Raw genomic sequence first — 23,579 nt, 5'->3', positions numbered from 1 at the left:
TGCATTATTATGATCCCATATTTTATTAATAGCCTATAACTCTCACAGGGCCATTCTGCTTAAGGACAACGTTTCCTGTTGATATTTAAATTGCATTACTCTCTATTTCTTTTTGACATTATTTTTGCCTTTTACTTGGGGTGGAGTATTTCAACATTGTGGGATTGCTTTTTTTACATAAGTAAATGATCTGAAGATAGCCTACTTCCACTGACCTATAAGGAGGCAAAGTACCTGGACTCTCAGGGATTATCTCTTCAGCAAATATATGATGTATACATTCTGTGATTACCAGATGATACAGTTCCACAGTGCAGCTGCAGATGTACATAATGGTAAACTAATGAATGGGAAGACCTGTAACCTGAAACTGGGGCAAAGTCCTGTTCAAGGGCAGCATAGGACGACGACGACAGAGTCATGGTGTCCCCAATACACCAGGTGATGAACACTATTTTGAGATATCCTTTTTCCATGGCTGTTTATAATCCTTGAATAGGTCGCAAATGTGTATTACTTGCTGATTTTGTTCATATTGAAAATAATTTGTAAATATTCAAGGTTCAGATTGGTCCCTGGGCTTTGGGACAGTCCATAAACATTTGACAGACTGTCAGGTGTCCAAGGCTAGAGACTAGTATCAAGACCGAATAAAGTCATTGTAAAGTACAAATGTGTTATTGAATTTTCTTTAAATTAAAGGTATTTTATTTCTTAATTATATTTGAATGTTTTCATGTTAATGTTTTGTTTGAGAGTTATTAATCTGCAGTACCACCTTTTCCTGGCAGCACTCTTACAGGGAGCAATAAATAAACCCAGAGTTGGTCTTTATGTTTACACAGTTGATGGACAGCTGAACTTTTGATTACGTTTTAGGTATCCGCCATTTTGATTTGCAAATCTGACAGATATTTGTGTTGCCTGCCTGCTGAAGTGTAATTTGGACATTGTCAACACAAAGATCAGCTTCGCCGCTCGGCAGGCTAAACTCCGTGTAACGGCAGTGTTGATGACATTGCAACCGGTAGCATCTTCAAGCTAACAACGCAGTCATGAACAGCCAGCTATGGGCCTCTGGATGACCTGACAGCCCGAGTCTCTGTTCAGCTTGTAGATGACGATGGACTATATGATGGATACAAGGTAAAAGTTTCTTGTGTTTTGGGAGCAAAACCTTAGTAACATAATATATTCCCGGTACGAGCTGCCCTGCTGTCAAGTGGTCGGAAGGACAGTACCGCTAGGTCTTAAATAAGGAGGACATAATCCCACCTAGCCACGCAGCCGTGTTAAGCACCTGACCAATGTTAGCTTTGAGCTAATACAGACATCCTTTCATATTGCTACCGTTATTTAAATACTTTGGTAACGTTAGCAACACGGTTAGGACACAGCTAGCGGGCTGGTTTACGACCTGTGTGCAGGGTAAGTGAAAGGCACCAGCTGTAAAAGCAAGGATGGAGATTGGTTACAGGGGATTAGTTTCATACAGCGTTAAGTTAAGATAACTGTCTGGATAAGATAGGTGACCTCAATGCAGGGTGATATAACTGCTGTTACTTTGTTGTTACTAAGATCTGTTGCTAGCTAACAGTACCCCTTCCCAGCTGATCATAGGACGCTAGAAAGGCCTGTGTTTAAGCTGACAATGGTTGTGTTGTTGTATGGAATTAAATGTCTAGCTCTGGGAAAAGGTTCAATTCCTGGAACGATAAACACCTGTTTGTTGATCCTCAACATGTTTATTAAAGGGATGTGTATACTAGGGCATCATACTCACAGATCGTTATTGTTATGCAATCAATTTGAATGGTGCCTTGTCAATGAGCATTATAAACAACCTTGATTTTACACTGTGAGCATGTTACAAATGTTCTAAAAGTGTGTGAATTCTGACTTTGCAGTAGACTACATAAGATAAGACCATAATTTAAACAAGCACAGGCTGGATAAGCATCATCTTGTGCATCATGGTGATCAACTGTTTAAATCACTAGATAATGGCCTGATGATTTTATTAAGGTGTGTCTCTGGTCAGCTTTAGTTAGGGGGGTGTAATGTTCTGACCCCCCCCCCATGCCTGGCCTGTGACAGATCATTTCTGCCTGTGTGTCACTGTAATCATCCTCACACCAATCTAAAGTTTGCACTCTGTGGTAACATAAATGTCAGCTAATGCATGCCTCAATAATCCTCTCCCAATGTATTGGCTGACACATTTGTTTTCTCAATTATTAAAATCTATAAAACTATAAAAAGTGTCTTCTTTCTGGGGTTTGTTTTGTTATGATCCTCAGGCCAGTCATCGTTTGATGATGTAACTGTATGTGTGAGGACATTATCAAAGCAAGCCCAATATTGTTAATACACAGATGTTCAGTGGTAATTCAATTGCAGATGCATTGCTTCCTGCTCTCTCCAGTGAGGAGTGCATCATTGCACATGTGCTGACTTAACTCTTAAGGAAGGCAGAGCAAGTCATCCTCAAAGTATTTCTGTAAAATGGTTGATCATTATTTTCTCATTTTCAGGTTGAATGAAGTGGTTGTATTTATGTCTACATTGTGCGAATTTGCTGATGCTGATAGAAGTCCACGCCATGCAATGTGAATGAGGCAAATAGCTGTTTAGCAACCTCTGTCTGGGGATACTACTCTTTGTCTAAATGTAAGAGCATGCATACACGTAATCATATTTGATCACAAAAGTAACTGTCCAGCAACCATTTTAAACATGTGTATGTGTTTTGCGTACTGATCACCCTGTCACATCCTCTTTTGATCAACAGCTAAGTGTATGTGCCAGTGACGTCAGCCATGTTTTGGAAGTTTGACTTACACACATCTTCTCACCTGGAGGCATTACTCGACAAGGAGGATGTCACTCTCAGTGAGCTCATGGACGAGGAAGATGTGTTGCAGGAGTGCAAGGCCCAGAACAGGAGGTCAGTTTATTGTTTACTTTGGCACAATATGATATTATTACATTTCAGTTTCCAGTAATCCCTGCTTGTGTTAACTACTTCTTATTTTCTCATCATTATGGATTTTTAGACTTCTCCTGTTCATGTGCCAGGACCAATGCATGCAGGATTTGGTCCGTATGATTACTACAGAGCCCCCTGCTGGTGTAGAGGAGATGAAGCGCTTCAAGTAGGTGCTAGAATGTGCTGATGTAGTACTGTATCCTGGAAAGGATGTGCTTTGCTGGGGCTGCACTAAGTCATATCTCTTACCTGCCATTGTGTAGTAAAGATGAGAACTATAGTGGCTTCAGGTTCTTGATTCAACTATCTAAGCCATCCATTGACAATGCATTTTGAATAATAAATATTTACCTGCAAGAGAACTTTGTGTACCAATACAGTTTGAGCATGGACAGACGCACAGATAATTCACAGACATACATTATATACATTTACATAACTAAGAACATCTTTTACAAGTCTAAATGAGATACATAAATACAACCTTTTTAAAATGTTGTGAAAAACTTGTTCCATTTGTATGCAGCATAGTATTCAATTCAACCCACCTTTTACATGGTCCTTTCATTTATAACAGGTATCCAAATATAGCATGTGAGCTATTGACATCTGATGTGGGTGTGATCAATGATAAGCTGGGTAATGAGGAGCCTCTGCTGGAAACTCTGTACGCCTTCCTGGAGCAGCCGTCCCCACTTAACCCCCTCCTGGCATCTTTCTTCAGCAAGACAATTGGGAACCTCATCACGAGGAAGACTGAGCAGGTAACACACACTCGCACATACACTCACTCACACAGCTAAATCAAAGGGCACACTGAGAGAAGATGAGAGCTATGTTTTTGTGTTGTTGTAATTTTGTTAACAGAATATGAGAGGTGTTAACAGTAAGATAATGGAGACTTCTCATTTTGGGAATAATTCTCAAGATAGCTGTAATATTTTTCTCTTAAAAATGGTAACCGAAAGATGAGCGCATAGATTCATGGATATAAATAGAGGTATCAGTATATTTAAGTTCTGTATAATCTTTGTGACATGGTGTTTTGCAGGTGATTAGTTTCCTGCGACGGAAAGAGGGATTTCTTTCCTTGGTCCTGAAGCACATTGATACATCAGCCATGATGGATGTCCTCCTAAGACTTATCAGCTGTGTAGAGCCACCCCCTCTGCGATTCGAGACACTTATTGTATGAGACAAATAGGACAGAATAATACTTTACCTTTACACGTTAAACACTGATATTGTTTTAATTTTGTTCACTTTTTCTCAACAGTGGCTGAATGAAGAGAAGCTAGCTCAGAGACTCATAGAGCTCATTCACCCAGAGAGAGATGAAGAGGTACATAGGCATTTCAGTATTTGTATATAATAAGTAACTCAATCCAGTGCTGAAACATGTCTATCCTTAGTATGTGCAGACCCCTAAGTAATTAACAAGACCTAATATCCATCCGTGTGTTCTTGTTTTTTTGTTCTCACAGAGGCAGTCCAATGCATCTCAAACTTTGTGCGACATCATTCGTCTGAGCAGAGACCAAGCCAATCAGCTCCAAGAGATTTCACAGCCTGACCCTTTGCTGACTGTGCTGGAGTCGTACGTCAGACAGATATATATATACACACACACACACACATACACACACACACACACACACACACACACACACACACACACACACACACACACACACACACACACACACACACACACACACACAGATGCTCGCACTCTCTTTACGCGGAAGTAATGACATACTTAATTGTGTTTCCACAGGCAGGTGTGTGTGGAGCAGTTGCTGCAGAATATGTTCACAGCAGAGAGTACTGAGGGCTGTATCGTGAATGGAATTCAAGTTCTTCTAACATTACTGGAAATCAGGAGGCCTGTGTGAGTGTGAGACTTTTAAGCATTTTAAAAATAATTATAGATATCACTATTTCTAAGGATATTTGTTTTTTCATTCTGAAAACCCAGGCTTGGTGAAGTTAGTCACAGCGCTCTTCAGTAACCATTTCATAAATTATCTTTTTATCTACCTATTTCCTGTTTTTGATGTGTTTGGTCTGTTTTATCATGACAGGGTGGATGGTGTTATGGATGCTCAGGGGTTTGAGAGAAGCTACACTGTTAACAGCAGTATTTTGTTGGCCATCCAACCACACCTGAAACACTTCCACCAGCTACTTCTGGAGCCACCCAAGGTATGTAACCATAGATATAATCATTTATAGCTCTTTAATATGATCTTTTATATAGATAATGCTGAATATGATATGCCATCCTGTTTGAACATACAATGAATACCAAGGATATTCCCATTTTTGCCACAGAGCCCTCTCTTCATTTAGATGATATTTGCTGTAGATTTGTTACCTCTTTCAAAAAACTCTGCTAAACCATTAGATTGTTATTAACCAAATCCATTCCTTACAAATGTGCACTTGCAGCGAAGTCCCATGCTGACCACTCTGGGTGTGCTGGAGGAACCATTAGGGAACACACGTCTGCACGTAGCTAGACTGGTGGCCTCTCTGCTGTATACCAGCTCTGCAAGCCACGCGGTCGTAGCACAGGAACTCTGCCGACTCAATACATTGGACCTGCTTCTGGTGAGATGATCGAACATGCCGAGTACAATGTTGAGAAAGTGATAAATGTTAAATGTGCATTTGCAAAATCTTTGTCTTTGTCAGGACTTGTTTTTCAAGTATACATGGAACAACTTCCTGCACCTCCAAGTGGAGCTTTGTGTTGCTGCCATCCTCCGGCCCTGTGCCCACGAAATGAGACTTCAGCCTGGCCAGGAAAAGTTCCAACCTCATCAGGATGTTTCACAGGAGCAGGCTTTGACTGATACACCCTCTGAACCTCCAGCCACCCCTGAACACTCTGCACACAATCTAATGGTGACTCATGTAGGTGTCTCTGCTTGTGTTTGAAGCAAGAGGCTTAAAGTTACTACGAGCATCTTTCTGAAATAAAACAATTAATTGACTCTATCTTTGTTTCTCACAAGTTGTTTCAGCACTGCCACCTTGTGCAGAGGATTCTGGAGGCTTGGGAAGAGAACGATAAAATACAGTAAGAATCTAAAGGGCATGATGTTGATTTCACTAGCAGGTACTACAGCTATGGAGTTTCTTAAATGCTATATTTCCATGTTCAGGTCTGAAGGTGGTATGAGAAGAGGGTACATGGGACACCTGACCAGGATTGCCAACACAGTAGTCCACAATCTGGAGAAGGGCCCAGTTCACACACAGATTAGCAGCCTCATCACAGGTGTGTGTGGATATATACACTTCCACATGGAAAAGGAAGGAAGGATTTAATGAACTGGCACTCTTATTGTACTCAAATGCTGCTGTTCTTGTGTTTTTGGATGTAGAGCTGCCGGAGGACTACAGAGGGCGCTGGGAAACCTTTGTGGACCAGACCCTATCGGAAACTAATAGGAAGAACACCATAGACCTGGTAAAGACACACACCGCAGTATTTAATAGCTGTTTGTAACAACACACACTTAAACTTAAAATTATACATTTAGGTTGTTTTTTTCCCATGTCCAGGTTGGCACTGGAAACCCACGGCCTTCTTCAGAGGATGATATGGAGAGCCCCTTCCCTAAAGAACTGACACTACAGCAGGTATACATACATAACCCCCCTGTGAAGGACCAGGGTACGCAACAATCAGGAATGCAGGTTGAGGTGCAAAAATAAGGATTTTATTTACCCAATATATGTACAATCTTAAGATGGGTAATAAAATCAATTCGGTTTAATCAAAAAAGGTGTAGATATAAACATACACAATCTAGCATTTAATGCATAAACAAAACGTCACAAAAATTCTGCCCAAGAGCAACTCACATACCCCCCCCCATCTCCACAGTGCAGGAACGTATAGCACTACTGGCCAGTCCATTGTTGCGTGCAGGGGGAAGAGGCTCTAAAAAGGGGTGGCTTAAATGGAGTGTCCTCTTTAAACACCCCTCAGGGTTTGAGAGGAATGGCAGTCCAATTAGCTGACACATCTATAAAGGCAGGTGTTTTCAATCAATCAATCACATCGTACAAGGAAAAACTTCCAGAGAAAACCCACAGTTTAAAGGGGAACATGGGAGAAACCTCAGGGAGAGCAACAGAGGAGGGATCCCTCTCCCAGGACGGACAGACGTGCAATAGATGCCGTGTGTAAATCGAAAAAGATAATACATTTACAACATAGGTAGTCCAAATGTTTGGAAATGCATGTGTCTATAATAAGAAGATGAATCCATCAGCTCAGCCTTTTGCCAGGAGCAAGCTGAGCTGTAAGACACTTTAGGATGTGTGTTAGTTTGTGAGGCTTGTAGCCCTCACACCTGCAAATACACAAATATACAGATATTAAAGTTATCTGGGATGTTAATCTAAGCTACTATAAAACTGTGTGTTTAGGCTTTTTCAGACTATCAGATCCAGCAGATGACAGCTAACTTTGTGGATCAGTTTGGCTTCAATGATGAGGAGTTTACCGATCATGACGACAGCATTGGGTAAATGATTTAAAGTGCCTCAAGGTCTCACAGTGAACTCTTGTTATTGTGTGTCAACTTAGTAATGTGTACTCTTTACGGCAGAGCAACGTTTGACCGGATTGCAGAAATCAATATCAATATTGACGCAGGCCAGGAGTCTGTGAGTTTATTACATTTATTTACACAAATGTACTCTCACATATATTTTAATAGTTTTATTTCTGTAATCCTTTGGGCCCCAATATTTCTTTAGTAATTCATAAAGATGCATTAAGTAAACTACCTAATGATACGTAGCCATCATTGTAACACTTGTTATACAGCATTAGAACTGGATGTACACTGATTAAACTTTACATGTTGGATATGACCACCATCTTTTGCAGGCTAATACAGCTGTGTTTGAGTCCTGCTCCAAGGAGAGAATTCAGCCCTTTGATGATGATGAAGAGGACATTTGGGAGGAGAAAGGGATCAACTTTGCAACACAAACCAAGTCCCGTAACCGGTAGAGACACTGCTCTGCATGGTATTCCAGCATTATGCTACAAGTTGTGAATAATGTTCGCTCAATCAAAAAAGTGTTTTTGTTTGATTTAAGGTTTGGTGGGTCACGCTCATCCCAGGGCCCAGTAGCCAGTAAAGATTGTGAGAGGACGGCAGCGTCAGGCACCGAGGCCTCTGACAGAGCAGCTGGCTCAGACTCTGAGGAGGAGGAGGAGGAGGAGGAGGAGGATGGCCCTAAAGATGACCTGGATCCCTTCTCTAGCTTGGCAACTGAGACAACAAAGAGTGAGCAATGTTGAATTCTATAGTAATGCATCATTGTTTTGCCATACATTTTCGGGTGTCTCATGGAAAGTCTGTGTTGAACTCCCTCTCAGACACCGGCTGGGTAGCAGACTTTGGGGAGGTAAACTCAAAGGCTCCAGCAGCGGGAGTGGGCTTCTCTGCTTGGGACACTCCAAACTCCAAACCAGCTGCCACTGAGGGAGAGGAGAAAGGATGGGCCAAGTTCACTGACTTCCAGCCTTTCTGTTGGTGAGTCCTCTTCACGAGGAACTCATTTGAGATATTGCATCCCAAAGCCCTGTTTTGATGAAAATATTGTCAAAATATGTAAGCTAATAATATTTGTTTCATCTCCCTTTCAGTAAATACATAACTACACATTGAGGCATAATTAAAAAAGACAGGATAATAGTTTTTGACTTCAAATATTCAAAGACAAAAAAGACACACATTATAAAGGGGACGAATACTTTAAAATACAATGGCTTAGTGTCTGTTGTTTTTTCAGCTGTACTGAATGTTCATGTTTTCCCATGTTTCTGACTTATGTCCCCAGCTCTGAAACAGGCCCCAGGTGCAGCTCTCCTGTGGACTCTGAGCTCAGTGGATCAGGCAACACTAAACCAAACCAGAACCGTGAGTTTCTGCAAACTCATCATTTGTAAAAAATTGTCACATTTCAGAACCCATTTATTCTGTCTGGCATCAGAAACCAAGACTGGTAAACTCTGCTGAGATGAAGTAAGCTGTCAGAATCTTAAAGTCATATGACCCAAAACCTATGTGGATTTAGCAGCTCTAATGACTACCTCTCACTTATTGTGATGAGTTGACCCCCACATACATCCATAGTAGAGCAGAGGATTTCTTCCCATTCTCTCTCTGCAGCATGTGTATGGAGTGTGTGTGTGGCGAGGAAAGCTCCACTAGTGGCATCGGACAGCTCTTCCTCCAGCAACTCTGACAGCGAAGACGAAGAAGGCAAGAAAGCGTCTGCAACCAGCGAGACCGTCACCACAGAGACCATCACCACGGGCGCTGGCAAGGAGACAATTCGGCTCACGGTGGACACCAAAAATGAAAGGGCAGTCTTCAGCAGGTAGACATGCTCACACAGAAATAATGTGCAGCTGCTCCGGCCTTAATTGTGCAGTGTGTCTCCTTGTCTTTCCCTTTCTCTACCAACTTCTTTCTGCACATTATTACTTCCGCCTTCTGTTGTTCTTCTGATATTGCCCTCCTCCTGTCTGTTCCCTCCTTTCTCATCTCCTCTTGACTCCAGAGTATTCCGACCAGCAGTCAGACGGTATGTTTGAGGTCCTTTTGCTCTGGAGTGCGGAATGTGTTCCTGAAGTTGTATGAAGGATTAAAAGGCCATCATGAGCACAGATGAGCCAATTGTTTTGGTCTGCTTGTTGCATTTAACAGGATGTGATTTAACAATTCCTTGCCTTGATTCAGGACAAGCCTAATCCATCACAAGAATATACTAACCCACAACTAGAGGCTTGTAGAATATCTACAGGACCTCATTCCCCTTCGCCAAGCTTATTCCATGTTCTCACAATTAATTTGTAACTTCAGCTGTGACCCTCGGCATGAAACAGTCCAGTGTCCATCTTAGATATCAAATGCTGTTACCTCAAAGGATGAGAGCAGTGTATAACCACTAACTGTAGTTTTATAACTACTAACAGTATGTCAGATAGCATGCTTTGAACAAAAGTTGCTACCAATCCAGCATATCAGCATTCTAACAAATCGGTACATAAGCAAATTACTAACAAACCGCTAACACACAAGCATGCTACAAAGAAATAGCTCCCAATTGGATTTCCAGATTAACCAAGTCAGCACAAACCTCCGCAACTGTGTGTACTAACTCCCTTTTGATGTTAGTCGGTCACAGCCATCGTGTTGGGAGAAATAGAGGAGTGGATCTCGTGTTGCTGTACTGGCCATGGTTACGGCCTGTTTGGACAGCTGGAAGCGGACAACTGTTGGGACATTTTGCAGAGAGAAAAAAAGTAGCATCTGCAGCTAGTTCTTTACGTTGAGAGATCAACTGACAATCCTGAGCGATGCCTTTAATCACTAACAGCTTTTTTGTTTTGTTTTTTGCAGCAAAGCAGATAAGGTGCCACTGGAGGGACTCTCGATCAAAGACAAGGGGAAAGGCGATGAGAAAGAAAGTGGAAAAGGAGAGAAACAAGGAGACTGTCCCAACCCAACTACCGCCGGTCCAATCAACCCGTCAGCTGCTGTCACACAGTAAGTGTGAGTATACATACAAACTATTCTATAGATGCTATGTCTTGAAAAAAATGGCTTGTTTCTTACGGATTATTCTCAGTGACAGTCTTTATTTCCTTTCCTTTAAAATGATAGTCACTTATTTTCTGCACTTAGGTTTTAAACCAAATGTATGTAAATTCCCCAAATCCTAATTTTTTTGTCTCCCTTTTCTTGAGTATCATAAATCAACCAGGCTACATCTGCATTTCTCACATGTTATAGAATTATACCAAAAGAAATCACAAATTAGCCTTGAATCGATTTAAATTCTGTTCACCTACATTGTGTAAAAATACATTTCCTTCCCTCTTTATATCATACTCATCATAACTTTGTGTGTTTATTGACTTTACAGAGAGACGCAGCCCTCTGCTAATGGACCGGCCTAACGATGCATCACACACACACACACACACACACACACACACACACACACACACACACACACACACACACACACACACACATGCTTCATAACTGTTTCATTCAACACTCAGCAATGCCACCTTTGCTTCCTGTTAGCAGCCTTCCAATGGCCCTTTTTGTGTCTGGAGAGTGGGAGACGCTCAGTGTGGAGGTCAAACAGCCCTTACAGTGTGTATGCTCATATAACACATATTCCCTCAAAAAGAACATCGATCTATCCTGTACCTTCATGATATCATTTTACCTGAACCGCTTCAAAATGGAATGCATTTTTATGAACATCTCATCTTACATGACCTGGAAAGACAAATTCTGGAATAATTAACAACATTTGATTTTCCCCTTGAAGTATGGGGAGAGAGACTCTTTCCTTTAGTAGTGTTGAGAGGCTGTCGTCTGAAATGTCACCTATATTAAATTCAGCATCACATTTCAGAATGTTTTAGCATGTCTGCTCTCTGGACACCAAATCACAGTTCAGAGATGTGTTCTATTAGAACATTTGACTGTTTACACTTTAGTAAGGAAAACTGTATACAAATAATCAGCCAAGATTACAAAAGCCAAGATGCTTACAAAGCTAGCTTTCGTTTTCTTTCTTCAGCATTATAACATAAATGCCAGGCAGATATTTCATTAGTGCAGATGTGTGAGTGATGACATTTTTTCACAACTGCTATCTAAATCATTTCTCAATCCAAAGTAACATGTGCTTTGATCAAGTGTAATATAAATGCTCTCTCTTTGTTCATTTGGAGCATCAGATTTGGGCGCCTCACATGTCACTTCCTCCCCAAACCTCTGACGGACTCGTATAGATTAGAGGTGTGTGTGTGCTTTTGTATTCATGTGTGTAGATGTGTGTGTTACAGTTGTGGTACAGAGTGCATTCTCAGGTCAAAGGAGAGGTATGCAGATACAAAGATAGCCCACCTCTGTAACACACACACACAGTGCCATACACACATGTATTACCAGATGTTAACATGCTTACACACGTGCAAAAAAAGAAACTCAATGACGTGCACATAACAATTCATATCACCCTCAGAGCTGTTTAAATGTAATATTGTGACATTTGAACCTGTATTAGGTTGTGGCTATTCTTGGTAATATGTTAACGTAATATAAATGTAAACAGTATATATAAACATTATATCTATTTTTGGAATAAATCCAATGTATGGGAAGGCGATTGATTTGCAGGTTGCAACGTATGTATAATATGTTGTACTGTTGAAATGAGGCAATAATGATGTCTGTGTTTCGGTTGATACCCCAGCATCAGTTCCTGTTCCTCTGATAAATGCTTCCTACATGGAGGTTTGGGAGTGTGTGTGTGTGAATGTGTGTCGGTAACTCTGCTGTACAGTATGTATTATTGACTTAAAGGATATTTCCGGTTTATTAGAACTTGGGCTTCTTTTCATTCATCAGTTGAGCAATCGTGATGAGAACAAAGAACAGTGGTTACATTTAAAATAATGCCATAACCACTGCTTCACCATTTATCACATGTGTGTGTATAACTTTTCCTATGTAATGAGGGATTGTTGTCAACCATAGCTGAACAAGTGTGAATGTAAACAATAAGATATTTGTCAGATTAATCAATATGAAAATAATGGCCATACCAACATGAGCAAACATGCGTGTTTGCCTCAAAATAAAGTTGTTCAGGTAATCTGACTTTACTGTAGGCTTGTTTAAAGTCAGTTTGATCATGTTGTTCACATTTGTTGAGTGCAATGTATATAATAACAGATAAACATCATGGCCAAATACGACACAAACAGAACCCAAGTTGTAATACACTTTTTTCTTTGAGTGTGCCAGACAGTCATGCTTTATCTTTCTCCTCGTCTCTCTCTTTCTCAGGGCAGGAGTTGAATTTAATTGCATATATGCCTGAAACTATTTGCATAGATTGTTGTATTTATTTTAAAAAGCACTTTTTTCAAGAAGCACTTTTGGTTTGGTGGTGCACATTATTCCCCACTTAAAGGAGGTGGGAATGTTTGACTTGACGAGTGAAGTCTGTAGATACTCCAGTAGTTTTTCTTCAATGCTTTCTGCCAAAGTGTGTCTTCCCACCAGTGGAACAGCTGGGTTTAATATCTGTGAAGTAGCCTCCTTTCTTGCAATGGTGTCACAGTTCTAGATTTATCTGAAGCCATCTTTGTTTCATCCCTCTCTCATATCATGCTGTTTTACTCGTGATGAAGATTTTAGGCGGTTAGGAGAGAATTCCACATGCCGCAGAAAGACTTTGAAGATTTATTTTAGTTATTATGCTTTTATCCATTCAGCACTGTGAGCTGTTTGAGTGGAGCTGCACTGAGAGCAAGCATTTCTTTACGTCAGGGTTAGAGGAGAGAAGCAGGGCTGTTTTTGGTCAGGGTGTGTACAGGGAGTCTATGGTACAGGGTCAGAATATGTCATCCCGTCTTTCACCCAACCTAGCACTGCGTCTGACCCTTACCTTTGTGTGTTTCGCTGTGTGAGTGTGGTGCGTGTGTGCAGTGTAGCTACGGGTGTGGTGTTATGTTATGCATAATGGCATTAGGTACAACACAGTCATCGTTAAGTGCCGTTTAGTTTGCACATTCATTCATGCATTGGGTATTACAGTGGAGGCCCAAAACTTAAGGAGACAATGGGTGTTAAATTGTTACTTCATTGCATTGTCTGTTATTTAGCCTGAGGTGCAATGTAAAGTCTTTCTCACATTAAAGCCGATTACATCTGTGTGGTATGGGGAGGATGGTGCGAAAGGCAGCCGTGTTGTAAATTACTTTTCTTTGTGAAGTGGACTGATGCTGGTGTTTTCTTTTTTTAGGGAGTATTGTGTCTGTGTCCTGTTGTCAATTTAGCTTGTACATTCAGATATGAACCTAATAAATATGTCAGACCAAGAAGAAGCATGAGCCTGTTTTTGTCTTCCTGCAGTAACACAAACACACACACAGTCCAAACACAAGGAGAGAGATACAGCAGGACTTTGTTTATAGAAGCGCACATATGTTTACCTTAGGGGCAGGTGAGTTGGTGGATGTTGCCTCCCGCTTCTACACATGTGAGCCACACAAATAATGCTACACCATCTCCCTCCCCGCAAACATAACCCTGCCTGTCACATAAATCTTACTGTGCTGTGAGTTGAAAACAGCTCCTGTAACAGTGGGGGGAGGAGCTGAAGACCCTTCTTTATTGCCTCACACACTTCTCAAGTTCACTTTTCAGCTTAGAGTCCTATCTATGTATCATTGGCCTCTCACATAGGGTGTGTGTTATCATTCCTTGGCTGAGATACATCATGTATGTCCTCACATTCCTCTCTAGTTTACAAAAGGAGCACAGAAACTGAACACACCTGCTGCTGCTCCGGCTCCTCTTTCTACTCCTCTCCCTGCCTTCTTTTTTTTCATCTCTTTCCACCTCCACAGAGGGAAACACACCTTCAGTTTGTCATTTGCACCGGCCTGCTCTCTCTCTAGGGAGAGCATAAATGTGGAGGAGAGATTGTGCATGCAGTTGGTGGAAAAGAGGAAGAAGGCGGGGTTGTGTTTGTACTTTAATGGGTTGTGGAGAAACCTGCCTGTCCGCTCGGAGCTCGGAGAGGAGGAGCCTGTGGGGTGTGGGACTACAGACAAAGGAGACATATACTCACTGACACTGGATCACTGGAGCCGAAAAGAAAGGAAAAGATCTTCACTTTCTACATAGGAGACAATCCTCAACTCCTGGACTACTCTTTTTTTGTGTTGTTGGAGATCTTAGTGTAATGTGTTAGTCAGCTGTATGGATTCCCTGAGCTGAGAGATGTTTGTGCTGGAGCAGCTGTTCCCATATGCTGCCTGTAGTGTGTAGAAGAAGTGTGTGGGTTAGTATGTTTGGGATGGAAAAGTGGGGCTTGCACGACAATCAGCTCTGCTCTTAGCTTTACGCCATGGGGGGTTGTCATAGTTACCCCTCGGCTACGAAGGCAGACAAGAAGAGTCTTCAGCCTCCTGACTTCAGCAGTGAAAAACTGTGAGTTAAAGTTCTTTACTCTTCACTCTCTTCATCAGCCTTGCACTTATACTCAGATTTGAGCTTCCTGCTTGGAAAAAAAAGCCTTGCATTTTTTTTTTCCATCTATCTAAAGTCACTCTTTCAGTCCAAAAGAAAATAAATCAACGTACAGAGAGGGAAGATGTTTTTATAGTAATTGATAGTGTGGAGGAAACATGACTGGAAAGCTGGCCGCACATGGTTTACTCAGGAATGTTCTCCAGATAAGTGTGTGTGTGTGTGTGTGTGTGTGTGTGTGTGTGTGTGTGTGTGTGTGTGTGTGTGTGTGTGTGTGTGTGTGTGTGTGTGTGTGTGTGTGTGTGTGTGTGTGTGTGTGTGTGTGTGTGTGTGTGTGTGTGTGTGTGTGTGTGTGTGTGTGTGTGTGTGTGTGTGTGTGTGTGTGTGTGTGTGTGTGTGTGTTCGTGTTCGTGTGTGCGCCTGCCTGCGTGTGCGTGTGCGCGTGTATATATGTCTGATGTCATCAGTGAAAGTGGGTTCCTTTTAACAGCTGGAACAGATATTTAGGAGCAGTTTATATGAATATGAGATCAACTTTTATGTGTTTTTAGTACAGTTTCTAAGCAAATCTTTGCTCCAGGATGAATCTTTTAGTGCCAGCTGGCTGCGTTGGAGAGAACACTCGATGGCACGGCAGAGGTAAAGGTAAACAGATGGCCAGGAACTGGAGAGCAGGGTCACAGAGGAGTGTGCTGTTTACACACAAACAGACCATTACAAGTAGCTCCGGGTAGCTTGCGTTTGTGTGCTCACAACTGGTAGCCAAGAGGCGGTGGTTGAGTTAACACCATGAAGCTTGAACAGAACAGGATATTAACAAAACAAGTTCCTGTGTACATTAGAGAAGTGGAGTTAAGAGTTGCACTACTGTATCTCTAATGTTTACATTCTTCCCTGTCACTATTCTTCCCTCTCTACCTCCTCTGACCTTTACTTTGGACAAAGACCTGTTTAGACCATTGCACTAACTCTTCCTGCACACACACACACACACACACACACACACACACACACACACACACACACACACACACACACACACACACACACACACACACACACACACACACACACACACACACACACACACACACACATATATACACGGAGTGAAACCCCATAGTGAGCACTGTGTTTCCCTTATCACATTAGGCAAGGTCACACTGAGTAAACTCTCAGCTGCTGTTTGGACATCTAAAAACTGCATGTGGCAGCTGCTGGATTCCAGTACACTTTGAAATATGCCCTGTAATCGAAATCCATTCCCACCTTAAAAACATCCCAGCTATCAAAAGGAAAGACCGGAGCAATGATTGTCATCACAGCAAACTACCTGCGTCACCTGTCTGTTTGCATAAAGTCAAATCATGCAAGTTTAACTTTCCAGTACACTATGGTATTCGCAAATAACATCATTCACTTCCTGCATACACGCTTTATCACAAATTCCTAATATGCCAGTCCTGTGTTACTGATTACACAGCACTACCTGTAGGTTATTATCAGTAGGCTAGTTACATGAAGTGATGCAGAAAAGCCATCAGGCCTCAGCTCATTTTCATGCACAATGTTAGTCCTTTCACTTAGTTGTTTTGTAGCCCTGACCTGTGCAACATTCAGCTCTATTAACAGTAATCACTCTGGCTCTTACTGCCTTCATTACATGAACTACAGGTTTATTGGACTTTTGTCTCTGCAGTAACAGCACTGTTCATTTGTGTTTGTGTGCCACACACAGGAAAAGAAAGATGAGAAAGCCTAAAATGTGGTTATCTACTGACTGCAGCAGGAGTAGTTAATCCACTGACCTATCGATTGTTTAACACAGCAGTGTTTTCTCTCTCTCTGTCTTCCCCTTTCTGTCTCTGCCTCATTAACTCTGCACTGTCTCCTCCCAAGGGGAATTAATAACAATAATCTGGAGGAGCGACCGTATCTGCAGCAGCAGTACGTGTGCCAGCTGATCACACACACAGACATGTTGGCCCTCACCTCGCTGCCGCCTGGCGTCGACAAGGCAGAGTGGCTTGCCAGCAATAGTGAGTAGACCCTGTTAAACAGAGCTGAGTTTGGACTGTTTCTCCTCCTTTTTCTCCTGCTTCTAAGTCTTCCCCACACTTTGCAACTAAACAGAGATATATCTGTCGAAGGTGTGAATTTATTCTTATTGACTTCTTTCAGCGGTGGCTTTTTTCAAGCATATAAACCTGTTCTCTAGTGCACTGTCTGAGTTCTGCACCCCCACGACCTGCCCCACTGCCTGTGGACCAGGCAACACGTAAGTACGGAGCACAATGCTGCTCATATGTTATCACTTTGTCTTCATCGTATACTTTAAAGGAGACCTATTGTGAAAACGTCACATTTGTAATGCTTGTGCACATGCTGGTAGGTGTATGGAGCGCCTACCAACGCACAAACTGTTCCTTTCTGTCAGAAAACGTGATTCAACAAACAATTCAGATTTGGCTCTTCTTCTTTTGTCACATGGGCTCATTAGAATATTCCAGAGGCTTGAAAGCTACCATTGCAAAGGTGCATCATATCTTTCTTGAATCAGAGCAGACTCAGCTTTCAGGAGGATACATTAGTGCTTTTACAGTATGAGAAAATTATTTTTTGTTTACTCATAATAATACATTCAAAGATGTTTGAGTGGTAATCCAGAATTAAAGTATGCACCTTAAAATACTTTTTTTTAATTTGCAGAGATTGTGAGATATCCAAAGTGAACCCTTTTATATGAACTTTTTTCTACTAAAATGATTGCACAAAACCACAAACGCTGTTGACAGTGCAGTTTGAGGACTAATAGCGAGTTTGTGTCTAGAAAGATGAAAGCTGTTGGAGCACTATTACATTTTACAGCATAACCCTGCATTCCTATCAAAGTCTGTAGGGTCTCGGGTAGTATTAGTAGTGCTGCATGTATAAACAAAACGTTGTATAAAGCCTTTGGTTACTCCAGAGAGAGCTTTGTGATATGGTGGAATCAGATTGACATTTCCTCAAGGGATGTTTACAAGTTGAAACTGAAGAAAGTTATGTGGGTTGTGGAGCTAGAAAGAAGTGAGTCCATGGAGGTGAAATCCTTTTTGACCATGAAAACATTTCCAGATTTTCTTGAAAAAACTGAAAACACAGCATGTTATATCCCACTGACTGTGTGTGTTGATGTTTGGCAGGGTGTATGTGTGGACCGATGACCACGGCAGGAAGCTGAAGTGCTCCGCCCCGCTTTACTTTGACTATGCCATGTCATACGTTCAGGAGCTACTGACTGATGAAGATGTGTTCCCCACAAAAGCAGGTAAAATGCATAGTTATGTGCTATAGTATGCATTGGTCTGCATCATATTCAAAATTCCTGAAAGCCATTATCTCTTCCCTCCTTTCCAGGTTCAGTGTTTCCAACAGGCTTCATCTTTCTGGTCCAGAAGGTGTTTTTGCTGTTCTTCAGGACTCTGGCTCACATTTACTGGTCTCACTACAGAGAGACCCTGGCACTGGGCCTTCACCCACAACTCAACACACTCTTCACACACCTCACACTCTTTTGCCGGCAGCACGCCCTGCTGGAGCCGGAGGACACGGAGCCGCTGCAGGATCTCATCACAGCTCTAGGACAGCAGTGCTGAACCTAAAGAGCAAACACACATATTGCACACTGATTTCACATTTACACAATTCCATTACACTTATTAACATCTTATTATAACATTTTATAAAGCTATATAGCGTCTTTCATCCCTTTGGGCTATATGTCACTTTCTTTGAAGTATGGAATTCTTTTAAAGGTCTTGAAGTTGTAAAATAAAAAATACTCTTAATACAGTATTTAGGAGAAAGAATGAGTCTGTTCTGCTCCAAAAAGCAGTACATCAGACCAGAAAAGGAGTGTCTTGTTCTTTTTGTATATATTTATAACCAGTTATTGAGATACTGTGTGAAACAGTCATTTTGCATGTCAGTGTATTTTAACATAATGGTGCATTATATTTTGTTATGGTCAATATCTTCAAAGTAAAAAATGTCTTCCTCATAGGCTTAACACAGAAATAAAGAAAACGTTGAATCATTCAGTTCACAATCAATATAAACAACATGTGCCATCATTATAGTTTGAACTTGTGACCACAGTGTTTTTACTGCATCTGAGTGGAATGACACAGCTTATTTTTGCATCTGCATTATGGATGATTCTGTACACCAAAATAAATATCTTTGAAATAGCATTTTCTGTATATGGTGAAAAAAATTGAGAATTCAAGGGGATTGTTAACAAGGAAGACATTTTATTGATTTAATTCTAACAATCTCAATTCTATACATTCAGTTCAGTAACTTGCAACTTATTGTGTTTTATCCTGATCCTGTTCTTTTCTGTCTCCAGGTGTTTGGTTAGAAAATAGCCCCACCTGCTGCCAGCACAGAAACCCGGCATGCATTGTTTTTCCTTTAACCTTCACTGTCGGACAACTACAGAACATACTGCAGTCTGTTACGGCTTGTTTTGTTGGCTGCAGCATATTCAATTTTAAATGAAGAATGAAAAGAAACTCAGAGTGAAATTTGATTTTAAGCTGCTCTGAGGGTGTTTATAAACAGAATAACCGGTGTGGTAACTGTATTTAATAATTATAGGTCTATGTATCAAATGGCTGTGAATGCTGCACTGCATCTTTTACAGATATGAACAACCTCTGACCCATAAAGCTGAAAAGTCAGCACTCACTGTATCCCTTTGTCATCGTTTGGATTCAAATCTTGCAGTAAAGTCAAGAGAAATAAAAATGTGCCAATGTGCGAATTACTTTTGGACTGCACTGTACATCTTCACAGTATTAAGGTTCACGCCTCAATGCCTCCTTTTAATTGTGATGGGTGGTAATAAGATTAGAAAAACTCTCTCTCATCTGACAGATCCACTCTCCATTATAAAGTGAGGCCAAATGAAAGGACAGAATTGAACAAATTAAATAAATCGAAGCACAGAGACAAGCTTGCAGGTCAACTCATAGTTTAAGATTCACTGGGTTACACATGGGCAAGGTCAATATTGTACCTGATATCATATCATAAATACATCATAAATACATTTCCAAAACAAATAACAGAAAAAAAATCCTTATTCCCGGAATCATCCTGAGAATCAGCACATTATGACGTTTGAATTTTTCTTTCTGTATAATAGTGCAAATATAAAAATATTGCTCAGTATTGTGTTTTAGATGTAGTTTTAATTGTAATTCAATTTATTTTATGAGCATGTCATCCTATAATTCACCACAAAGAGGAATTAGAATACCATCACATTGTTATGGATAGATGTCTGAAAAAACTGGTTTATAAAACATTTGAATGGATTTTTCAGTGTTTATTAGAACATCTCAAACCAGAAGAGATTAAATAACTGTATTAAAATGACAATATTTGATTAGGAATAAACAGCCAGTAGCGTAACTATCGACGGTGCAGCCGGTGCAACGCACCGGGGCCCAGAGCCGTCCAGGGGCCCATCCAAAAAAAAAAAAAAAAAAAAAAAAGTTTAATATATATTTTTTTATATTTCTTTTTGGGGGCCCCAATGGCATTGACCGGTTCACGCAGTCTTCAAAGTAACCAAGCAACCTAAATAAATTAGTAATTTGGCTGTCCAATGACCTTGCTCCCCTTCATGTCATGTGATACTTTGCGTGAGGAGCGAACCGTTTAATCCATATCTATGGTTTAATCAACTGTTCTGTAGCTAGCAGCAGCAAGTTCGGTAGCATTATAAACAATTTAATAGCTTGCATTTATAATGTACAGCAAACCAAAGCACAAGACCAGCGCTCAAAAGAGAAAGGACAAGACGAGAGAACAAGAAGATGTAACAGCTAAACTGACAAAACAGTTTTTTTGTCATACATGGTCCTCGAAATTGAGCGCTCACGCTAGCAATGTGGACGTGCAGCGGCAGCCGGAGCCGGAGGCTAACGATAGCTCACCTGCCTCACCACCATCATTGCCATCTAGCTCCACAAGTAAAGCTGTATCCGTGGCCGCGGCTGTGCAGCCTTCTTCTCCAGCCAGCCCGGAGGAGAGGCTGGATTTGGCTGTGCCCGGCGGTGGTCCAACAGTTCCCCCAAGGCCCCCAACCGATAGGGGACTCTATGGCGCTATTGAGACCCCCGACGCCAAGATCAAAAGCTATATTATAGCAACCGGTCTATGTAGGCCTACCGGCCCATTCCCCAGAGACACACATCAAGGAAACAGGTTTAGTCCTCTTCTTAGTTCGCTGTGCCGTTGTCAGGCTGTGGTGGTCTGAGGCCAGGGCAGGCTGTTGTTGATGTGGCGCTTCTGAGTGGTTGTGTATGTCCGTGCGTGTGTGAGCGCATCAACGTGCGCTTATGGGATGGGGGATACAATATTTGCACCGGGGCCAATCACAATCTTGTTACGCCACTGAAACCAGCTATACTTCTGGAATTTTACTTTATTTAGTGGGAAGATAATTAAAAATTGCCATAATTACATGGTATAAACACACTATCTCATATGATGCTTCTGTGATTATTATTAATGGCAAAGTTTGAAGTCACTTTTCACAAAAAACCCTTACTGCTTGTCTGGTTAATTGCTCAAATGACAAAAAAAACTAAAGCAACTTGAATGGCAAAATATGTGTGTCCAGTAAAGCTGGAGTTGTTCAGATTATACTTACAGGTTGTGAAAGTGGCCAGACGTCTGATTTCAGTCCAAGGTGACTGCCAGGTTTGTCAAAGTTAAGTCTGAAGACTGAAACTCAGCCTTACCATCGAGAGCCAAAGCATCTTGTCTGCTAAGAAGTCTGGCGAGGTGGTGATGAGTCAGAAAAGCGTGGACACACACACACACACACACACACACACACACACACACACACACACACACACAGACGTTTGTTCTTAGGAAAAGTGTTAATGCACATGTTGGACTGAGTTGGGGCTCACAGTGTTGGAAACTGAGCTTACAAGGTATTACTGCAAACTGCTGAGTCACAGACACACACACACACACACACAAACACACACACACACACACACACACACACACACACACACACACACACACACACAAACACACTCAGCCCTTTAATTAAGGCCTGAAGTCACCTCCACATACAGAACATTCCTTTAATCAGGTGCAGGCTCTGAGCTTCTCATCTGTGTCCTTCTTTACAAAAAAGAATAGTCCTGGTTATACAGGGAAAATGAGGAGAACAGGATCGCTGCAACCTAAGCTGAGCCAGATTACATTTTGGCATCGCTTCCTTTACTTCTATGGACGTTTGTAAATCTCAGAACACCATGAAAATAGTAGCCGGATTACCTGACCTGAACCCAGTTTCACAGCTAGATTAATTCCTCTGCATACACACATACATTAATGTCTAATATGAGATCTCTCTCCATATCAAAAAGTATGCCATGGGATCCTGCAGATTTGTCATGTGACCCTCATAAAAGAAGCTTTGCACACCTTTACCTTGTCATAATGATATATGCTGTGAGTCTTTCAAGCAAAGATTTGTACTGTTTGATTAGAATATCAAGCAGACTTGATATTCGTTTGTACAGTGACACTGCTGTAATCCACACCTCAATAACTAGCTGTAATGAGGGCACTCATCCATTCATAAACTACAAGAGTGCCTGGAAGGGATCCCTTATTTATGGTTTTATTGATATTGGTTCTTGTGTTAGGTTGTAAAGATAAATGTCAGTTTTAGCAGTTAACTTTTTAAATGTCACAAGAAAATGTTCTGTTCAATGGGCATTTCTTTTAAAAAGGGCAAATTGGCATATTTACAAAGCTGTTACTGTTCAGATGGAACATGTGATTTCTGCTGGGCAGGAGTCTTTAATGCCAGAACCAGGAGCCATAAAGAAAGGCACTTATTTTATCTCCAGTCTGCAAAGCTCTAAGGTGAGCTAATTATTGATGGATAATTGTATTTATTAGCTCCCAATCAGTGGTCCCGGTCACACTCACACTTAAAAGTCTCAATAAATTCCTTCAGGCTTTCATTTTAACCTCTGTAGCTCGAAGGTTACCTTGATTTTCATTAATTTTACCAATAAATAGGCTATGGCAGGGAAATGTAATACTGTCTATCTTAACATATAACTTGGCTTTTAGTATGTATGACTTACATATTTATGTAATGTATACACAAAAAATAAGCAATATTTCGCACTTTTTATATAAAGGCCATTTTAAAAATAATAAGTTTCAGGATTTCCAACTGATCTATAAATATAATTATGTGACCTAGCCCCATTGTGAAGAAAAACAGAGGGGCTCAGATGTTGTTTTTATGTGAACTCAGTGTGTTAATTCAGCAATATTTGGTGTCAAGATGACTCCTTAAAGGTCCATTGTAAAACAAAATCTAATAAACTAATATATAAAGGCATCTTTTAGGTCACCAGGACCTTACGATAAAAATATAT

The 23,579-nt window shown here is 41.1% G+C and overlaps 2 protein-coding genes across 6 annotated transcripts; both read left to right on the top strand.

Annotated features, from left to right (window-relative positions):
- The first annotated feature begins 818 nt into the window (after positions 1 to 818).
- On the top strand, positions 819 to 13,949 carry ppp6r2b (protein phosphatase 6, regulatory subunit 2b). Of its 5 annotated transcripts, none has more exons than XM_079683587.1 (26): positions 819 to 1,146; positions 2,535 to 2,670; positions 2,792 to 2,947; positions 3,057 to 3,155; positions 3,567 to 3,753; positions 4,041 to 4,178; positions 4,266 to 4,331; positions 4,474 to 4,586; positions 4,767 to 4,880; positions 5,074 to 5,194; positions 5,441 to 5,602; positions 5,687 to 5,899; positions 6,010 to 6,074; positions 6,160 to 6,275; positions 6,382 to 6,467; positions 6,563 to 6,640; positions 7,436 to 7,533; positions 7,618 to 7,675; positions 7,902 to 8,023; positions 8,117 to 8,307; positions 8,400 to 8,556; positions 8,864 to 8,943; positions 9,196 to 9,406; positions 9,590 to 9,613; positions 10,432 to 10,578; positions 10,958 to 13,949. In XM_079683587.1, the coding sequence occupies exons 3-26, from the start codon at positions 2,820 to 2,822 to the stop codon at positions 10,989 to 10,991; spliced, it is 2,808 nt and encodes a 935-aa protein (XP_079539713.1). In that variant the 5' UTR covers positions 819 to 1,146; positions 2,535 to 2,670; positions 2,792 to 2,819; the 3' UTR covers positions 10,992 to 13,949. The 5 variants fall into 5 exon arrangements, with proteins under 5 accessions (XP_079539713.1, XP_079539711.1, XP_079539712.1 ...); XM_079683585.1 differs by having other exon boundaries at positions 5,687 to 5,908; XM_079683589.1 differs by having other exon boundaries at positions 820 to 1,146; positions 5,687 to 5,908; positions 10,432 to 10,584.
- A 647-nt stretch (positions 13,950 to 14,596) lies between these two features.
- LOC307040594 (MOB kinase activator 2) lies at positions 14,597 to 19,912 on the top strand. Its single transcript, XM_079683590.1, has 5 exons — positions 14,597 to 15,060; positions 16,999 to 17,138; positions 17,281 to 17,377; positions 18,285 to 18,409; positions 18,499 to 19,912. The coding sequence occupies exons 1-5, from the start codon at positions 14,978 to 14,980 to the stop codon at positions 18,735 to 18,737; spliced, it is 684 nt and encodes a 227-aa protein (XP_079539716.1). The 5' UTR covers positions 14,597 to 14,977; the 3' UTR covers positions 18,738 to 19,912.
- The last annotated feature ends 3,667 nt before the right edge of the window (positions 19,913 to 23,579 follow it).

This window comes from Notothenia rossii (assembly GCF_949606895.1).
Source record: "Notothenia rossii genome assembly, chromosome: 5".
In the NCBI taxonomy this organism is placed as follows: Eukaryota; Metazoa; Chordata; class Actinopteri; order Perciformes; family Nototheniidae; genus Notothenia; species Notothenia rossii.
The sequence above is the reverse complement of the archived record's forward strand: the minus strand, read 5'-3'. Positions and strand labels throughout refer to the sequence as shown.

What these genes read in the sequence shown, in the direction of transcription:
- ppp6r2b (XM_079683586.1), top strand. Translation starts at nt 2,820, where the DNA reads ATGTTTTGGAAGTTTGACTTACACACATCTTCTCACCTGGAGGCATTA. An exon ending in TACTTCTGGAGCCACCCAAG is followed by an intron (nt 5,195 to 5,440) that starts GTATGTAACCAT and finishes GTGCACTTGCAG; the next exon opens with CGAAGTCCCATGCTGACCAC. An exon ending in GATCATGACGACAGCATTGG is followed by an intron (nt 7,534 to 7,617) that starts GTAAATGATTTA and finishes TCTTTACGGCAG; the next exon opens with AGCAACGTTTGACCGGATTG.
- LOC307040594 (XM_079683590.1), top strand. Translation starts at nt 14,978, where the DNA reads ATGGGGGGTTGTCATAGTTACCCCTCGGCTACGAAGGCAGACAAGAAG. An exon ending in GACTTCAGCAGTGAAAAACT is followed by an intron (nt 15,061 to 16,998) that starts GTGAGTTAAAGT and finishes TCTCCTCCCAAG; the next exon opens with GGGAATTAATAACAATAATC. An exon ending in TGTGTTCCCCACAAAAGCAG is followed by an intron (nt 18,410 to 18,498) that starts GTAAAATGCATA and finishes CCTCCTTTCCAG; the next exon opens with GTTCAGTGTTTCCAACAGGC.